This window comes from Oryctolagus cuniculus, chromosome 6 (genome assembly GCF_964237555.1).
Source record: "Oryctolagus cuniculus chromosome 6, mOryCun1.1, whole genome shotgun sequence".
NCBI lineage: Eukaryota > Metazoa > Chordata > Mammalia > Lagomorpha > Leporidae > Oryctolagus > Oryctolagus cuniculus.
Genome location: NC_091437.1, coordinates 35,605,003 through 35,621,622, shown reverse-complemented (window position 1 = coordinate 35,621,622; position 16,620 = coordinate 35,605,003). Strand labels below are relative to the sequence as shown.

At 38.3% G+C, this 16,620-nt stretch overlaps 1 protein-coding gene across 1 annotated transcript; it reads right to left on the bottom strand.

Moving 5' to 3' along the window:
* Positions 1-8,924: 8,924 nt before the first annotated feature.
* On the bottom strand, positions 8,925-14,892 carry SPINK14 (serine peptidase inhibitor Kazal type 14 (putative)). The gene is made up of 4 exons (XM_017341576.3): positions 12,778-14,892; positions 12,056-12,101; positions 10,111-10,247; positions 8,925-9,188 (listed from the first exon to the last, which is right to left on the bottom strand). The coding sequence occupies exons 1-4, from the start codon at positions 12,843-12,845 to the stop codon at positions 9,143-9,145; spliced, it is 297 nt and encodes a 98-aa protein (XP_017197065.2). The 5' UTR covers positions 12,846-14,892; the 3' UTR covers positions 8,925-9,142.
* Between the last annotated feature and the right edge of the window lie 1,728 nt (positions 14,893-16,620).

The following is a 16,620-nucleotide window of genomic DNA, read 5'->3' as shown; positions in this document are numbered from 1 at the left end:
AAGGTACACACATTTACAATGTGTACAGTGGCCCCAGGAGAGATGGAAGCCAGCTCTAAATAAGGCAGCACTTAAAACTCCTGCTAGTGTGCTGACTGTCCCTACCACCAGGAATCAGGACATTTGTTCACTCTCCAGAGATTGTAATGGGAAATGAACAAAGCTGAATTGCACATTTGCAATAATAATAATAATAATAAAACGGAAATTGTCCCAGCCCAGGTATATGTCTGGCTTTGCCTGTTCCCTTTGAAGTTTAATTACAGGCATCAAAAGAAGCCTCTTTATTGTTTGCTAAGACAATGCAATATGAAGGGAAAAGTTTGACAAAATCCTAAAAATCACCAGGAAGCAGTGCTTCTCAAGTTAGATGATTTAGTTCAAAAAATTCATTATTAAATATGTCTTAAACTTCAGGAATAAAAATCTTCTTTTTTTGTTTAAATATAAATTGGGGTAGACAATTGGCCTAATGGTTTCTTTAATGGTTTCTATCTTTCTTTTTTTTCAGACTTTTATTTTATTTATTTGGAAGAGTTACAGAGAGAGGTAGAGACAGAGAGAGGTCTTCCATCCACTGGTTCACTCCCCAGATGGCCGCAATGGCCGGAGCTGTGCCGATCCGAAGCCAGGAGCCAGGAGCTTCTTCCAGGTCTCCCATGTGGGTGCAAGGGCCCTAGGACCTGGGCCATCTTCTACTGCTTTCCCAGGCCATAGCAGACAGCTGGATGGGAAGTGGAGCATCCGGGACTAGAACTGGCACCCATAAGGGATGCCGGCGCTTCAGGCCAGGGCTTTAACCTGCTGTGCCGCGGTGCCAGCCCCAAGGAATAAAAATATTCTATAAAAATGTTTATTTCTAAGTTCAAAAATCTGATTATTTCTGCTATCCAACATCTCTTCAAAGCTTGTCAACTCTAGTCCGGCCAAGATGCCTCAGGGAAAATTAACTAGGACTGCCAAAAGCTCAAAGTGCCAAAAGTCTGAGCAACCTGGATTTTTTTGTTCCTGTACTTTTTATAGAATTATTTATTTATTTGAAATAGAAAGTGACATAAAGAAAAGGAGAGACAGAGCTAGAGATCTTTCATTCACTGGTTCCCCCCTAACTGCCTGCAGTAGGCTGGAACTGGGCCAGGCTGAAGCCAGGAGCCAGGCATTCCATCCAGGTCCACCATGTGACTGACAGGAAACCACGGACTGGGGCCGTCATCTGGTGCTTCTGTGATGCATTAGCAGGCAAGTGGACCAGAACTGTGGGGTAGCTGGGACTCAGGCCCTCTTACATGGGGATGTGGTGCCCTACGTGGTGGTTTAATCCACTGGGGCACAAAAACCATCTCTTTTCCTATATTTTTGCCAATTAATATTTTATGTCTAGAACACTTTTTGCTACCTCTGCCTATCTGAGTCAGCTTTTCTGGTCAACCTAAAAGAAAGCTTATTCTAAAATGTGGTCCACAGTGATCCAAGAAGGAATCAATCTCTTTATTCTAGCTTAAAATAAAACAAAATATTTCACTTTTCTAGGAATATAGCATATGACATATTATGATGATATAACTTAATTGTATAAGTTGCTTTTTTTTTTTTTTTTTAAGATTTGCTTATCTGTTTGAAAGTCAGAATTACAGAAATTGGGGGGGAGAGAGAGAGAGAGAGAGAGAGATCTTCCATCTACTGTTTCACTCCCTAGATGACCACAAGGGCCAGAACTGGGCCAGGTCAAAGCCAGAAGCTTTTTCTAGATCTCCCCATGTGGATGCAGGAGCCCAAGCATTTGGACCATCTTCAACATTTTTCCCAGGTGAATTAGCAGGGAGCTGGATCAGAAGAGGAGCAGCCAGGACACAAATTGGTGCTCAGATGGAATGCTGGCATTTGCCTGCTCAGTTATTTATTCTTTGGAATAAATATTACACAGCCTTTAATGTTAGAGATTTACTTGACATATGCCAATATCCTTTCAAAGCACTAGAAAAAAAATATAGCAGCTAAATTACTATGTTAGGCAGAAAGACCAAGGCTTGTATGATTTAATTTCCAAACCTTGCATTATTTTATGTGCCTATGTTGCATACAGAGAACAACATGTGTGTCTGTCATGTTGCCTGAGTGTATGAGAAACCGAGTCCTATATTTATCAGATAGTACAATCAAATAACTCCTAATAACACTTAAGGCAGGTGATAAACAAACATTTCTGAGATGCTGTGTTTAATCACAAAGGCCCAAACAGGGAAGAAGTAAGGGAAATTAAGTAGTTACCAACTATTGGCTGAAACCAACAGAAGACTGTGAGCCTATCTTTGGTCTGGCCCACTCTCCATCACTGTAACTATCTGGGGACTGAACCGGCAGACGGTGATCTCTTGCTCTCTTTGATTCTCCTTCTCTCTCTGTAATGATGTCTTTCTTATAAATAAATAAATCTTTTTTAAAAAATACATTTTGTTTTTTTTTTTAAGTTATTCTTTAACTTGTCAAGGAAATCTACTCTATTTCTGGTTCATTATTACCATGAATGAATGTAAACCTCATGGAAACCACAAAGCAAAACCCTATAGTAGTTATAAAAGAAGAATCCATCATGAAAAGTACTCAAAGCACACCACCACAGAAAGCTATCAAACCACAAAGACAGACAGCAAGAAAAGAAGAAACAAAGAATCTACAAAATAACCAGAAGGCAAACTAGAAAAAGGCAGTAGCAAGTCCTTACATGGGAATAATTGCTTTGAATAATGGATAAAATTCTCAAAATAAAATATATAGAGAGAAGCTGAATGAATGAAAAACTAGGCCCAATAATGCTGGATAAGAACATATATAGACAGAAATATATATATATATATAAACATATATAGACAGAAACAATATATAGACATATATAGACATATATAGACAGAAACAATGAGGATAAGAGCATATATAGACAGAAAAAAATATTCAAGCAAATGACAAAGATATTCAAGCAAATGGAAACCAAAAGAAAACAGTGATTCCTATATCAGTCCTAGTAGTTGAGCTGCTATTTGGGACACTTGCATCCCAAATCAGGGTGCATGAGTTAGAGTCTTGGCTCTCTACTCTCAGTTTCAGCTTCCTGCTATGTGCACACTGGGAGGCAGCAGGTGATAGCTGGAGTAGTTCAGTCCCTGCTATCCACATGGGAGGACTGGATTGGATTTTTGCTTCTAGGTTTAGGCCTACCTCATTTCTCAGCTCTTGCAGGCTTTTGGGAAGTGAACAAATGGATAGAAGCATGCGTGCTCTCTCTCTCTCTGCCTTTCAAATAAAATATTTAAAAATTAATAATATCAATTTTCACATAAATAGGAGAAAAAAGTCCTTAGATTCATATGAAACTACAGTAGACCCTGAATACTTAAAGCAATCTTGAGAAAAATGAATAAAGTTGGAAGTATCATATTATGTGACTTCCAAATATATTATAATGCTATTGTAAGCAAAACAACCAGGTACTGGCATTAAAAACAGATACATTGACCAGTGGAATAGAATAGATTAGAACTAAGTACACACATATCCAGCCAACTCATTTTCAACAAAGGTTCCAAGAACACACAATGGGAAAAGGTCAGCCTCATCAATAAATGTGGGGAAAATTGAATGTTCACATGTATAAGAATGAAATTGAATGTAGACCATGGAGTCAAGAGCTGCAGGTCATAAATAAGAGTGTTAATTGTTAAATTAACAACAGGAGTCACTGTGCACTAATTTCCCATGAAGGACCTCTGTCCTCAAAGAATTGTATTATGAGACTTAATAGTAAAACTTGTTCTCAAAGATTTACTTCATTTTAGTGGATTAAGTGGAGGATATTCTTATGTCGCATAAGTTTTACATAAGACTAAGTGCCCAACTCCATTGCTTGTTCCCTTAGGTGTTTATTCAATTAATGATAAAACTTTTCCTCAAAAAAAGTATATTATTGCAATAAACAAAAGAAAAATAAGAAAGGTAGAAGAAGGAAGGGTGGGGTCACGGGAGGGAGGGAGGATGGGGTGGAAGTGTCATTATGTTCTTAAAACTGTATGCACAAGATACATGAAATTTGTTCCACTTATATAAATAAAAATTTAATAAAAAGAATAAAATTGGATCCTAATGTCACATCATATATAAAGTCAACTCAAAATAGATTAAGGACTTACAAAGAAAACTCCAAATATAAAAGTAGAAGAAAACATAAGGGAATGAGCCTTTTGACATTGGTCTGGGCAATGGCTTTTTTGGATATGACTCTGAAACCATGGAGGTAATAAAAGCAAAAATAAACAAATTGGATGGCATCAATTACAGAAGCATAACAAATGAGACAACTGACATACTGAAAAGAAAACCAACAGAATGTGAGAAAACATTTGTAAATCACGAATCCAATGAAAGAGTTAATGTACAAAATATGTAAGAAACACAAGTCAATAGCCAGAAAACAAATAACCCAATTTTTAAAATAGACAAGTGACATGAACAGACATTTCTCAAAAGAAGACATACAGATGGCCAATATGTTTATAAAAAGGTGATTAATTAATACCACCAATCATTAGAGAAATGCAATTTAAAATCACATGAGGCATTACCTCATCCCTGTTATGCTGGCTAGTATCAAAAAGATGAAAGAAAACAAGTGTTAGAGAAGGAAACATTTATATACTCTGAATGGTAATGTAAATTAGTATAGACATTATGTGAAATAATATGGAAGTTTCTCCAAAAACTAAAAACAGATCTACCACATTATTCTACAATCTGACTTCTGGAGATAAACCCAAAGGAAATGAAATGAGCAAGTCAAAGAAACATCTGCACTCCCACGTTCATTGCTACACCATTCACAGTAGCCAAGATGTGGAACCAACTCAAGAGTCTGTCAGTGTATGGGTGGATAAACAAATGTGGTACACAAACACAATGGAATACTATTCATCCCTGACAAAGAAGGAAATTCTGTCAATTTTGACAGCATGGAGGAACATAGAGGTCAGTATATTAAGTGAAATAAACCAGGCACAGAAAGGCAAACATTTACAGATGAAATCTGAACAGGTAAAACTGAGAGAACTATAGTACAGCATATGCTGGTTACCAGAGACTGAGGTTTCGAGATCAAAGGGTACATCATTTCAGTTAGACAGAAAATATAATTTTACGAGTTCTGTTGCATAGCAATATGACTATAATGTACAAATATCTGATATTTTATGACAGCTAAGAGAATAATTTCAAATATCTTATCATCAAAACTAAGTGAGGTGATACGTTAACTAACTTGACTTAAACATTCTGTACTTTATACATGTCTCAAAATATTATGTATATACTATTCTGATCTGTGTAAAATAATAGTAATAAAAATAACTAATTTTAAAGAAAATTAATAATATAAAAATAGTGAAGAGAATTAATGTAAGTTTGTCTTATTGTTTGAATGTTATCAAATAACAAGGAACCATTTTGTCTGCTTCCACAGGTCTATACCCAAATAATTTCTAATTTTTGTTTGGAAAATGTATGAAAGAGTCTACTGAGGTTTTTTTCCTTTGAATTGATAAAATTCCGGAGGGGGAGGCGCTGGGTAAAAGGAAACTAATCAGAAAAACACAATCTACACAGAATTAGTTTAACATTTAGTTCTTTAGTCAGTAACATTTCCTTAGTTAAAAATATTCCCAGCTCTACGATCCAATGTGACACCTAAAAAAGTAATAAGCCTGGCTATAAGTTCAGATGTTTCAGCTTCCTGGGAAGAATACTATCATGTTAAATGATGAAAAAACCTGCAGTTCCTAGAACATTAGTTACCTGCTAGTATATGAGACGTTAACCACATTTTTTAAGTTGTTAGTCTAAACAGCAATTCTTTATTGCCACCTTATGGTCAAATATGTCTATTACAAGTCCTGCTAGAGTTTACTATGGTTCAGTTTGCACATTGAGAGGGTCTGAATCAGATGAAATAAAGCATCCTATAAATCATATTAAGCTATTTATTTGTATTACTACTCACAAACGGTGGTGATTTTTTAACTCTTTTTTTTCAATGATTGTAAATGGTCAAAGAATTATGTTTGGGAATATATAATGGAGCCAAAGGTAACAGTTAAGATGATTATCAAAATAATCTATTAAGTCATAATAATGTGGGTTGCTTGTGGGTATAATTAATACTGAAGATGCTTTAAGGAATATATAGAAATTTTAAATTGAAATTGAGTTTGAGAAAGGACTTAGAGAACAATGACAATTAGTTTAATTACATCAAAACATATATAGGAGCATACTTAGAAGAAAAAAAATAGGACGTGTATTGGACATATTGACAGAAACTTTTCCTGAGCAAACGATATCAAGATGCCCAGTATCTGATATTATGAAAATGGGTATGGTCTCATGATATGAATATGTGAATTTTACATTGTAGGGGCAATAGGGGAAGGACAGAGGTGAGTGGGACTGTCAAGCACAGAATGTAGGATGGATGGGCAAGGAGAAGACAGAAATGACAAAAGCCTAGGGTTAATCAATAATTAGAGAGTAGAAAGTAAGGCCAACAAGATGAATTTCAAATCAGCTGCCAAGGAGGAGTAGGGGAAAGAATGGGAGAGAGAGAGAGAGAGAGAGAGAGAGAGAGAGAAGAAGAAGAAGAAGAAGAAGAAGAAGAAGAAGAAGAAGAAGGAGGAGGAAAGGAGGGAAGGGGAGGGGAGGGGAGGGGAGAGGGAAACACAGTGACTATTAGAGTGAGGACCACAAAGTGGGAAGCTCCTTTTATGTGGGCAGCCATAAGCATTTTGTGAAAATTATATTTGGGGGTTTTACTGGAAAAAGACAATCTCATTTGGATACATGCTGGCTTTTTTGGAAGTGTCTCCTATCAAATGACAGAAAAATTCTTGTTTGTTTTTTTTTTTTTTTTTTTTTTTTTTTTTTGCCAGGCAGAGTGGACAGTGAGAGAGAGAGAGAGAGAAAGGTCTTCCTTTACCGTTGGTTCACCCCGCAATGGCCGCTGCAGCGCTCTGCGCTGATCCGAAGCCAGGAGCCAGGTGCTTCTCCTGGTCTCCCATGCAGGTGCAGGGCCCAAGCACTCGGGCCATCCTCCACTGCCTTCCTGGGCCACAGTAGAGAGCTGGACTGGAAGAGGGGCAACCAGGACAGAATCCGGCACCCCAACCAGGACTAAAACCCGGGGTGCCGGCGCCGTAGGCGAAGGATTAGCCTAGTGAGCTGCGGTGCCGGCCAAGAAAAAATCTTGTTTTCAAATTGTTTTCTTACTCTTGTGTGTATCAAATTTAAGTAAGAACTTTATTATTCACTAAAATATTTCTAATACAGCAGAGCACAAGACTTGTCCTTTGAAATTCTCAGAAAAAATAAAACTTTGGCATTGTACCCTAGTCTACAATTTAGAAAAAATCTGAAGGAAAAATAGGTCCAATGGCATGATAAAGTCCACTTCTGCTTTCAGACAATATGGTGTAAGAGAAAACATATATACTTTCTTACTTGAAACTATGAAGAGTCAAACAAATATGTGAACAAAAATCACTAAATCATCAGGCATTAAAGAACATTGATAAAGAAGTGAGAGACAAATATGTTAAGCTTGTGGTTGGCCCTCATTTCCTCATTATGACAGAGTCTAGGAATAGGAAAAAGGAACTGATGCAGGACCCTGAGTTGAGTATGCACAGCTGAGGAGGAGAGGCCAAAATGGCCAGAGTTTTCACGCTCTAGCCTACGAGAACCAGAGAGAGGCTCATCAGGGCACTGACTGGTGTTTGAGTGTGAGGGGCCTCCCTGTCACCCAAGATTAGGTACATCAGAGCCCAGGTCCTATTCAAGTCTGGAAACTGTGCCTGTGTGAGATGAAAAAAATCTACTGGATGACATTAATGGTGGATTGATAAAAAAAGAAAAGAGTTATGAATGTGAAGTTAGAACAATAGCACTGGGATGCAATCCTCTCTGGAGTTTCTGGGGTTCCTGCATGGCCCAGGACTCGGAGGGATGGAAAGCGACATTTTGTAAGACTGAGACTATCTTGTCCCTGGGGCTGTTTGCTCCTCATATTCTAAAATGGATTGACCAAAGATGACTTCTTCCTTGTTCCCTGGAGCCACGCAGCCACAATGTAATCAACGGAGTCATTAAGAGCAAAGATCTAATAAAACATACACATATTCTGAGCACAGCCTCACATGGCAGAACAGACAGATGCTCCTTACCAGGCCAGCACAGAGCAAGCTACTGAGAAGAGAGCATGTTAGTACCTTTTCTTCTATCCTTCCTATTAATAGAGGTAAACAGATAATATAGACTTACATGTCAGTCAGATAATATATACATACATATATGGCCTACATTCATGTAACTCATATATTTGTTCATACAAAGGGGTATAATGAAGAGGAACATGTCCCAATAATGACCCTTTAAGTCCTAAAGGTTAAAATGTATCCAGACCTTTTCAGAAAAAGACCAGTGACCAATAGGGCACTCATGATACCAACAATGTAGACTTTCTTCTATGGAGCAAAGAAAGGCCACTGAACAAACAGGAAACTGTTGATCTAAGCTAGGCAGGTATAAATGCTTCGGCTGCAAGGCTGAGTCTAAATACGAGAATGCTTACTGAGGAGTTTGCAGAAGCTGAGCATCAGGAACTGGCCAGGTAGAGCACAATGTCCCACAGTTCCTACTGTTTTTTTAAATACCGAAGATGTGTAGGAGAAAGTTCTGTGATATTCTCTGGAAGACAACCTGGAAGTTTTGCATAGATTGCTTCACTGTTCACGCATTAGAGAGTCCACCTTTGACTCATGGCTCCAATGTTCAAATTGTTCTACTTCTGAGATTTTAGACACAGATCTCAGACACAAATCAAACCAGACTTTTAAAGAAGTTTATTTATTCGGGAGAATAGGAAAGTTACAAATCAATGAAGGGAGAGGTTCCATGGATGGAACCTTGAACTATTTGCTAAGATCAGTAAGGGACAGTTCTGTCACCAAGAAACACTAAGGAGGAGTAGAGGAGGGCCAAGGTACAATAGGAAGCTTTTCATGGAGAAGAAAAAATGGCAATTTCTTTCTCCTCATCCAAGTCCAGTCAGTTAGCATCGTCCATCATGGTAAAACTTAATCCTTCCATGAGATTTCCTAAATGAAGAGTTACAATAAACATTTCACTAAATAAGTGAAGGTCGCAGCAATACAAAATACCTTAAAATTATTCTAGCTAGCACCTTTATTTTATATTTGAGGAAACTAAGTTCCAGAGTATAAAGATAATTGACTAAAGAAGGAAGCCAGGTTACTAGATTTCCTATCTTGTTATCTTGCCACAATGTCAAAATACTATTGAAAATAGCATGGCCGAAATGACAGCCTTTTTGAAAATAATCCATTTATTTCAACTTGAATTTTTGATTTTTAAGGCACATCAGTCTTTGGCTATTCTGTCAATGCTCCCACATGTTGGCTATATTACTCACCAGTGAGGACGCCCTAGAGATTACACATTGTTTTCATTAGTCCTTGCACAAAATTACAGAATGGCAACGGTCTGATATCATGGGGAGTTTCTCTCCCTGTAAAATGCACTGGTACTTTGATACAAGGATCAAGGAGGAATTATTATGCTGTGTATTTTAGGGTCTAATCCCTGATTCCATGTCATGTGCATTCAGAAAACTAAACATTGACTCTTTGTAATCACCTAAACTTAGTTCAGAGTTTCAGATACATAACAGAGATAAGAGGTCTAAGAGAAGGCAAAACCACACTGTGTCTTAAATCGATGTTTTGGGTCTTAAGGGTATACTTGAGATCTCCAAGTAGATATCCATCAGCAGGCATATGAAAAAGTAAGACCCAAGGAACACCATGATGTGCAGTAAGTCTGCTTTGTATTCTAGTGGGCTTTCCATTTCCACATATTCTGAATGGTGCTAATTATAATCTGTGCATGGTAGAGCAAATTCCTGGCTTTCAAGCTGATACACTTGGTAAGAGCAATAGATCACAATTGTTATGGATAGACTTAGTCATGGTTCTCTTCTTTTTCCCCAGTAATACTCACAAGCTCTCAATACACAAAATACATGGATTTTCATAGGTGATAAAATTGGTTCCACAGATGGGTTGTTTTAAGCCTGGGCAAGGGTTCGCTGTTCCATTGTACCAACTCAAGTCTACTTTCTTATATGGACACTTCACCTGAAAGTTAAAAAGAATGATAGACTGATTAGGATATCCAGTGTGTGCTTAGTATACAGATTGGCATTTAGTCATTGCTCTAAAAATATTTGCAATATGAATAAATGAGATATAAATAGTTGAACCTGAGCAAGAATAGTTAGTATCCTTGTCTATAAATATAAATTCTCCCTCCTGCTTTGGAGTAGGATACACATTTGTCAGGTGAGCATCCTCACCTGCCTCACTAACTAACATCTACCTCATCCTCTTCCTTTCAGCACCCTAGTCATACAGCTTTTCTATGAGTGCATCACGTAGGTAAGGTCCTACTGCTCTCCACCCCGGAGGCTCCTTTTCACTCTTCGGATCCCAGCTTAGCTGTCCCCATGAAATGGAAGCCTTCACTTACCACACTGTTCATGTAGTATCTCTACCCTCAAAAAATATTATTTATCTTATTTGCCTATTTCTTTTATTTACAGCATTTACTACAAATCACAGTTGTTTCTTTCATAACAGAAGGAAATCTCTTTTCTTCAATACTGTATTTATAGCCAGTAGAGGTGATAAATATGGATTGATGAGAAAGGAGACCACCTCTTTAGAGAAAAATTCCAGAACTGAAACTGTGAGACAAGAGTGTTAATCCTGGACAAATTCTTCAGGTTCTTTTGCTGGAGCTGTAGACTCTGACAGGTGCTCCACTGAGCTGCTTTCAAGATAGCTTTTTCACCAGTCAACTCATTATGTATTATTTTAAAAATAATACATAAAATTGAACATTCACCAAGTAGACAAAGCTTAAATCACAAATAAAGTGAAGCAGTGCAGTGAAGCAAAACTCCATCAAAATAAAAAGAATAATCTTGCATCCATCCTTTCCCTTACTTATCAAACATTTATTGATCTCATAGTGCATGCAGTGCTTACAGGGTAGGTGGGCAGAAAAAAGGTGTCTGCATTTTGCTCTCATGTAAGTTGCCAACATAATTTCTGGCCCTGCTAAGAAATTTCTCTCTATTCTCATTTTCCTCCATCATAATCACATCTGAAGAGCTGCTTTCCTTATTCAAAATTCGCACAACTGTTTTCAGAACATCTCGGGCATTTTGGAGCAATCCCTCCAAGAAACTGCAACCTCCTGAAGAGCAGGAATTGTTGGAGTCTGTAGGCCCTTAAGAACCTTTCTTGCCCCGGCAGTTGTCAAGGCTCATAAATACTTGCCAGGCACTACAAAGCGTTCTCTGGTGTACCTAAGACCAAATTTCAGCATAGTTTCCAGGCTGAATCATCCTACTATTGACTCCTGTACCTGCAGTGCAGCTGTCACTTTCATGTGAACAGACTTTGAAGAACATAATGAATAACTTTGCTGCAGTGAGATTCCAAAATAATAATTCCAAAGAAATCTCATGTTAGAATCTTAGTCCTTATAGTTTTAATAATCTGTGATTACTGTAAAATGGACTATATATGTGTGACCTGGCCATTTTTCCATTCAATTATTGTTTATAGCCATTGTCAATATTCCCACTAAACTAGATTCTTTTTGCTTTTCACTTGTTAATCTAATTTTGTGAAGTATTAAGCCTTCTTAATGTGATGTAACTTTAATATATGTTCTCTCAAAAACTGAAAACAGAAAGAGAGAGGGGAAGAGGGTGGGAAGAAGTAGGGAGAGGGAGGTAGGGAAAGACAAAGGGAATATCATTATGTTCTTAGAATTGTATTTACAATCATATTGAATCTGTTAAAAATTAAAGAAAAATTTTTAAAAAGTAAAGAAAAAAAGAATATTCAATCTGGAAAATCTACTGGAAGATTACCTTAACTGTTCCACGTGGTGGCCACCAGTGTCGAGGTCCTGAAACCAAAAATAAATAAATAAATAAATAGAACATAAAAATTACTACAAAATATCCCTGATAAATCATAGCTTAATCCATTCATAGAATCAAAGTGTTCTAATGTATTTCCTAGGAAGTATTAACAGTTGGAAACATTTCTTTATACATGTATTTCTAGATGATTGAGAGTTGTAAGCCAACACATGAAAGAAATAGGGAATGATAGAACTTTGTGGTCTTTTGGTTCAAGCCCTGTATTGAACAGAGAGAGAACACTGTTAGGTAATACTCAGAAATTCAGGGTAGATATGTGAAAAGCCAAGACGACTTCTTCTTTAGTAGAGGGAATAAAATATAATGATCGGCTCAAACAGATGGCAGAGCATTTTCCGAAGTCCTGAAGTTCTGAGATGCACCCTGATGGAGGCACACACCATTACACTGACATCCCTGAAGCGTCCACGCTCCTTGCCCCATGCGCAGGTTTCAATCAGCGCGGAACAGATAGGAAAACTTACGCCTCTACTAACTGGCCTAGAGTCTTTTAGACAACCACATAATACCCTTCTAAATGCATACATAGATTTAATAATCAGTTATGATTCTTTTCAAAGAAATTCAAAACACCCTCTTTCAGATTGGATGTCAAAGCCCACAGATCAACTTTACATGCCTGCCAGGGCTATCCAAAAGTCTTACCAGAAGTGAACACCAAATGTGTCAGGATGAAGAATGAGAGTGAGCAGAATACTAGTAAGCATTTGGCCATTTTCCTCGGGTGCTTTTGAAATGATGCTCTGAGATATTTTCTCCAGGTATTTCCGTCTAATTCAATCAGCAACGTAGTAAATAATCAGGACATCAGACAGACAACGTTGAAATGGACAGCCACCTTCAGTCTGCCTGTTGGGTCTTCTGTGTACTGAATGTGGAAAGCGCAGTCCACCCTTCCACAAGAAGAAATGCTTGGGAGTAGCTAAACCTTGACTAACTACTTTAAAGATTAAAAGTATAGATACAAGTGACAGATCTGTGAAGACTCAAAAGTAAATCAGTAGCTGTGCTTCCAGTGTACATCAAAAAATTCATGCACAACAGAATTAAAAAGTTTATTTTGGTGCAAAACTAATGAAATCCATGTGTAGTTTTTTATACTATGTATTTTACATTTATTTTTGAATACTCCATATGTGCATAATTGTATTATCTAAGTGTAGAGTTATGTTAGATATCTTGAAAAGGCAACTCTTTACCTAAAGTTTCACTAAATTATTTTAACAACAGTTGGGCTACTAGAGGTTTCTAGACAACAAGAGAACCTCAACAGAGGAAACAGTACTTGCTCATGCCACAGAGATTGCCTCTGCTTTAAGGAAAGATTTCTGGTATTTCAGGCATGCTTGGCTATGCTTAAAATCTTCTGACTTTTATTGTTAGACTCTCTTGGGGGCAATTCTTAGAGAGCCCATGGGAAGAAAAATCATTCTGTGCTACCTTATGGAGTCCCCAATGGTATTTTAATCCAGACACATTAAAGCGAGGAGTCAGTGATCAAATCCTTCCTCAGGATCACCTTCCCTTGTAGCAGCATGTGTGACCGGAAGAATGGCATCTGCATTCTCCAGGGCCTGGCCTAGGACCACATTTAACGTCTGTGTTCCTAATATTACAGATGGGATCTGGTCTTCCTTATATCCTCTGGGCCTTGATTTTTACTCTGCAACATTATCAATAAGTAACTTACATGAGTTTTTGCAAATATGTTATGATGTGAATTGTGTTATTAGGGACATCATCCTGCCTCCAAAGTACTCCACTCTCTCAGAAGACTGTAAGTTTTGGTATGACGTCCAGAGCTGCCTACTCCTGAGACAATCTGGGCCACCATGTTTTTATTAAGCACAGCCCATTGTTTCCTTCCACTTCCCAGAGATTCCTCCAGCAACGGAGCAAGAACAGTGGAAGCCAAAGGCCAAAAGCACATACAAGTGGGCCAGAAACCCACTCACCCAACTCCCAGCCCACAGTTGCCCCATCTTAGAAAGAAAAGGAAGAAGAATGTAATGTGCTGTTTTGTATCTGTGCTTTAAGGATCCTGTGTTAGGGCTTCAGAAGGGATGCAGTAGATAGGAGAGAGAAAGCATTGAAGCATTGTGTGCTGGACTGAACAGACCCTGAGACGCCAACTGTTCAGTTTAAGCCAAGGTCAAATCTCAGCAGGGGAAGACTTGGGAGGCGGGAACGGATCACTGAAGATGCCATCCCTTGGCAGGCAATCCAAGAGAGGCAATAATGTGAGGAAATACCACAGTCGAAAAGAGCACATATTCTACTGCATTAACTAATAATTTGGGTCAGAATGAAAAATATATGGAACCACCTAAGGTAGAATAGGAAGTGGCAATGATGGAGGAGATCCGTTAGTTCCCACAGGCCTTCTGCAGTCTGGGATTCTATTTGTCAGGAACTATGAGGAGCACTGGAAATCCAGCTGGGATAAAGGTGGGCAATATGCTTAAGCTCCTGGGGCTTAGTATCATGGTAGGGGAAAATCACTAAATAAATACTTTCTCATGGAAGGCAGATTTGAGGAAGCAACTTCCAATATTTGAATTTGTTGAATGCCATCTTCCACCATGATTCCTGTCCATAGAATTTCTTGAATGTCTTAGTGATCCTTGTGTTACTTTCTTTAGATCTTTCTTAACGCTTTCATTGGTAACATATTCTCTAGCCCTAAAACTTTGTCATATGTGTTTTCCACTTCTGACTTCCACTTGTGGAATTGGAAGACTAATAATCAGAACAACCCTCCAACCAGGAAAAACTTGCAAAATATCCAAGCTAGCAGAATGAAGGCTTTGGAATATTAATAAACCAGTAAAGAAATAGATAACTAAGATTTGTTGGAAGAATAAAGATGGGGAAAATAAGCACAATTTTCAGTCACGTTTGCCACAATGACATCTGCAGTTTTACACAGAAGTGATTTCCAAAAGGTAAACCAACTGTAATTTCTGAGACAAGCCTCAACTGAACATGATGTTAGCTTTTTAATACATTATTGTATTCAACTTGCTAAAAATATTTCTGGCAAATTTCAAAAAGAAATGACTGATCGATTGATTAAACTTTTAGCATTCTGGATTATTGTCCTTGTTACCTTGGATAATAATCAACTCTTTAAAAATCTAACTTCCTGGCTAGTCTTAAAACTCCTTGATGACATGAATTCTTTTTATCTATTTGTGTTGCCATTCCCCACATAACACTTCTCTTGACTTCTCGCGACCTATTTGTATTGCCAGAAAAACCACCCAAATCTCTCAAGCACAGTGAACAAGCTTGTAGCCAGTCAGTGCTAAACAAACCACTGTGCTCTCGATAGATGAATGTACAGAGGCTTTGTTCATGTTCAGATTGTCTACAAGAAAATTCATCTCTTTACCAAGGGAAAGTCTAACTCTGCATGTTAAACTCATGCTGTCAGTGATCTCTGTGGATCCCCAGAGCTGAGAACATTGAGAAAACTCTGCTCTCTCTTGTGGTGGTTCCGCATGCATCCTCATCTTTCCCAGCTGTCCTGAATTTTCCTGAGACCTTTTTAATCAGATCGTAGTTTTAAATCTCTTGTCTCAGTATGATACCTTCTTTTACTTGTGTGCATAATTAACTGAGTCCTCTTCACATGGTGACACTCAGAGTATACGCACTATTATTGGTCTGATTTGATCTGTTTTGGATTCTTTTTGGATCTGTTCTGAATTCTGTTTGGATTCTTGCTTGTCTTATAAATGAGGAATTTCAAAGTCCTCATTTGTGTGCTAAAATTAGCAGGAGATTAAACTGCCCATGTTTGATCCCCATTTACTTAAAAAAGCCTGAGTGTGGGCCCGGGGCCCTGGCTCACTTGGCTAATCCTCCGCCTGCGGCATCGCTACCCCATATGAGCACAGGGTTCTAGTCCCGGTTGCTCCTCTTCCAGTCCAGCTCTCTGCTGTGGCCCAGGAAGGCAGTGGAGGATGATCCAAGTGCTTGGGCTCTGCACCCACATGGGAGACCAGGAAGAAGCACCTGGTTCCTGGCTTCGGATTGGTGCAGTGCGCAGGCCGTAGCGGCCATTTTGGGGGGTGAACCAATGGAAGGAAGACCTTTCTCTCTGTCTCTCTCTCTCACTCTCTGTAACTCTACTTGTCAAAGAAATAAATAAAAAATCCTTAAAAAAAGAAAAAAAAAGCCTGAGTCTTTTTAAAATTAGATGAGATGATCTGAATCTTCCCCACCAGTATATGGGCAATCACCAGCCCTCAACTTGCACAGAAACAGAGGATATATTTCAATGTGACGTATGATTTGGAAAAAATGACTCTAAATATTTTTCTTGTGGAAGAATCACATTCATAGAGACAGACCTGAGATCAGTTTCCTTCAGATAATTTTCCACTGAGGAGTCAGATCCAGATCCATATTTGTGGATGGCTCTTGCCTGCCATTCAGCCATACTGGGGACTCTGCTCCTCTAAGTGGAATCTGCCAAAGCTCCA